General features: G+C 31.5%; 1 protein-coding gene across 1 annotated transcript; it reads right to left on the bottom strand.

Annotated features, from left to right (window-relative positions):
- Positions 1–424: 424 nt before the first annotated feature.
- On the bottom strand, positions 425–3381 carry LOC134258158 (nacrein-like protein; the record flags this gene model as incomplete). The annotated part of the gene is made up of 6 exons (XM_062740709.1): positions 3130–3381; positions 2714–2875; positions 1723–1889; positions 1259–1351; positions 962–979; positions 425–575 (listed from the first exon to the last, which is right to left on the bottom strand). Coding segments are annotated over exons 1-6 (754 nt in total), but the record flags the coding sequence as incomplete, so codon positions are not given.
- Between the last annotated feature and the right edge of the window lie 728 nt (positions 3382–4109).

The following is a 4109-nucleotide window of genomic DNA, read 5'->3' as shown; positions in this document are numbered from 1 at the left end:
TTTTTGCTGAAAGGTCAATTGCATCCACCATAGAATTTTCCAAAAGTTGACATCAAACGAGATCGTTGAAATCCTTATTTTATCAACTTGTCGTACCGGTTATAGCTTGTCTCTAATGTTTCATACAAAAAAAATGAAAGTCCTTGCTAACAGAGAAAAAGATTCTGAGCAATTAATATCGAATTCTTTTTAAGAATAGATAGAACAAAAATTTAAAGATAGATTGCATCCCTTTCTCATGGGATGTGTATAGAACGGTGAAAAAGAAAAATGTTAAAGAAGTAAATGGTCTCCTATTCAGTTAAATTTGCCATGGCAATGTTTGCCCGTCGGTCACAAAATCAATGCATTTTATCAATATTTTTGTACATTTCGTGCAATTTCAAAGTCAGTTTTTTAATGACAAACTTTGAGATAGCATTACCATTTTTCTGGTTTGTCTTTTCTTTGTGTATCTTCCTGAAGTATTTAACCATAAGATGACTAAGCCTGGTAGCACTTTTTATCCTACATCCAGTTACCTTCCTACAGGGGTTCTGATGATATGTGTTACCCTGTCTACTGGATCGACGTCCCTGTAATAATCGAGGAACTTTAACTAGAAGAATTAGAATCAAGTTCAAACTCTTTTTATTTTTCTGTAGTAACAAGCATAATAGAGTTTCATAAATAAATTCTTCCAGAGAACCCAGAAATATTTTTTTTAAATTTCGTTTCCTAAAATAAAGATGTAAATTTCCGGATGTCCATTATTTGTTTACGACTGTCTTGGTTTTTCTAAGACAGGTTTAGGTTTAAAACATGAATGGATAAATAAATATGATTTAAAAAAAAACAACTGGAAATGATCAGGTAGGGGAGGAAAAAGATTAGGTAATTGTATAATCATTAATTTTGGAAAGACATTGATATTTTCTTTCACAGTCTGTTTCATGACACATGTTATTTTGAGATTAATTACCTTTTTGTTCTCTTCTATCTGAAACAAAAAGTTATTACAATCGTTTTTCACCAATCACTGTGTTATGTTTCATTACTGCAAAAACGATCATTTACTTTTAATCAATTAAAGTAATGCAAGAATGACGAGTGATATTTCATTAAGTTACAAAACATCATATTTTATCTATTACATAACCGTTATGTGTCTAAGTTGGCACTAACGTCGCACGTGGTTTTTTAAAAGTCGTTTTTTAAGCTTTTAAAAATGGTCTTTGCTATAAAATCTATTTTTAGATATTATTGAGAGCTGTGTTACCTCTACCATGACTCCAATGACAGCTAGACCCCCGGGTTTTTTCCTGGCTTCCTGTAAAGTTCTATATCTACTGTTTATAAAAACCAAATGCATCTGAAAGTATCAAGATATATAAAACAAAGGTTAAAAATTACAAGTATTAACTGCTGCTAATTATTTTTTTTTATCATTAATCCAGCTATATCTCATAATCAAAATCGTTGCCAAACTGCAAAATTATGAAAATGTAAAGAAATTTGACTGTCAGATTGATTAAGTGCAATTTCTTCGGAAATACTATATATTTAGTATAAACTACTCCCGTTGTACATGTAAGAAAACAATTATGCGATATGTTTCGGGAAACAGCGTTGTAGACAAAATTACTCTTCTATAATAGTGATTTGCAAGACTGATAAAAACAAACAAAATTCGTTTATGCTTACGTGTAGAATTGTAATTATTACTTTTTCTCGATTTTATACCTCCATGGGGTAAAAAGAGCCGTCAAAGGCGTGTTCGGAACCTCTAGCTTCCCTCCTCCCTAGGTGGGGGTGTACGTCCCTGAAGATATACTGCTGTGTTTCCCGGTTAGGGACGTTACACATCACAATCTCACTGGCTCTATACACCCATAAGTGAGGCACAGTCCCTGTTAGATTAACATTACTTTATATCATATTGTCATATACTATTTTTATCCCATAATGTATTATACCCCGTAGTTCATCTTCATTACAATTAAAAAAAATCTAAAAAGTTGTTTTACAAGTTAGTTTGGACAAAGCCCCCTTTTAAGAATTGATATACTCTTGTGCCAGACCTTGATAAGAAAAGCAATACATTAACTTTGTTTTGTATTACAATTAATAAAATTAACCTAAGGATTCAATATACGATACATTTCATCTTCCTTTAGAATTTTCTTTTAAACGGAGACCGTCTTAATTAATCACGAGAAGCATGGGATGATAAATTTCATCAAAAGTGTTTTAATTGTCATATTGTACACTTAATAATTAGGTAGGTAATTTGTCACACAGGATATGCGGGGAAGGAGACAGATTGTGAAGTTTCTAGCATTAACGTGTTTTTGTGGAAACATTTGGCTAATTTTTATTGCATGTCAGAAATCAAAAGGAAAAGAAAATAGAATTGAGGAAAACCATTTTCTACCTCAGTGTATCATATTTGAAAAAAAAATACCAAAATGAAATGCCTACAATTTCGTCTATTTGTAGCTTTTAATGGTACACTGTGTTAATTAATCACGAGTACGGTACACTGTGTAAGGTAAAAATGTTTATAGATAAAACGAATTTTAAAAAATCATTACACAAAACTTATGCATGAATATCAAAGGAATACGATATTAAAATCCTAACAGTTGGTAGGAAATGAAGACAATTTTTGAAAGCTTAGTTGCAGTGTTCATAACATTCTTCTTATGAATTTCATATCCGATTTAACACTTACCTCTGTGTATGAACTGAACATTGACTCGGTCACAAAATCCGGAGAATTGGAGTGAACCACGTGGTACATAACGTGTTTTATTGGTGATTATATTGACTGGGGACTGACGGGACGAAGAACAGGTTTCCCAACATGGAGTAACGCGACTCCAAAATTTCTGACCTGTTGGAAAACATGTATATATATATATTTATACATGTAGTTATAAGAGCCCATAACTATAACACTTAAGTTTTACAAATTTTACAAATTTTAATGATATACGATTAAAAAAAGACATTTTTTTTCTATAAATTGAGCATCCTTTGAAAGCCATAATCTTTTAAATTTTATGAAATGAACTTATTTAAAACATGTAAATGAATACAAAAGACTCGAGAAATACATAATGAAATTAAAGAGTCTTTAAATCTTACCACGACAGCTATTTCTTTGGTAACTGTATTGAGCTTTTTCACAATTTTCTGTCCTACAAAAATCGGTAATTTGGACTTTAAACATATCCCTGCCTCTGTATAGTTGTCCAGTGGAGTACCCCGCCAAAAATACACTAATCAGGCATGCTGTACAAAACCCCATGTTTGTACACTCAAGCCTGAGACTGTGCAGCAGGGCACCAGAGGACACATTGTCGGAATATTTTTATATGCATGTCACATAACAAAGACAAAACAGTGTACAGGCAGATGACAAGTTGCATTTATTGCAGTGTTTTAATTTAGTTCTTATTTCACTGCTATAATTAAGAACATGTATTTCAAAATTGCCCCTTGCTATCGTGTGAACGGGTCGGGATTCACTAAAACCGCAGATTTATTAATTTATATGAAACGTTCGAATCGATACTTATAATTCATACATGTATACTGCATTAAGTTCCCCCTTTATATTTGACACACTAAAATAATACTTTTCATGCATATAATGATGAGGATATGTATCAATTAACATATTTGTGTTCTCTTGATTTTCATCATTCTAGAATTTACATGAATTTTCGTTTTCGAGTCCAATTATATACATTAATTTAATAAAGTTGAAAAATACCATGCATGTAGGTTAACACATCATTTAAATCATTTGTATTGCATGTTGAATGAAAAATAGCAATATCAGCATCGAAAATTTAAAAACGAAGGTGAAAATATCTTATGTAAAAAAACATGTTATAAGAAGTGTTACCAAGAGTTTTCTTCAATGATTCCTGTAACAATGTTTTATTCAAAGTAATTAAAAGTTTCCTCCCTTGTCTAAAACACTTAAGTTTTATATGCTATGTAGATTACACCTCTGAGAAGCAAAAACCTGTCTAGGCAGACATTATTGCATTTTTCTAAACGATTTGAGGAAAAGCTTTGAGGTACACGGAATGGATATCAATTTCATTACTAACATA

Source organism: Saccostrea cucullata, unplaced genomic scaffold (assembly GCF_032062105.1).
Source record: "Saccostrea cucullata isolate Sc308-1 unplaced genomic scaffold, CSIRO_AGI_Scuc_v1 ctg1467, whole genome shotgun sequence".
In the NCBI taxonomy this organism is placed as follows: Eukaryota; Metazoa; Mollusca; class Bivalvia; order Ostreida; family Ostreidae; genus Saccostrea; species Saccostrea cuccullata.
Note: the sequence above shows the minus strand (reverse complement) of the source record. Positions and strands in the feature narration are given on the sequence as shown.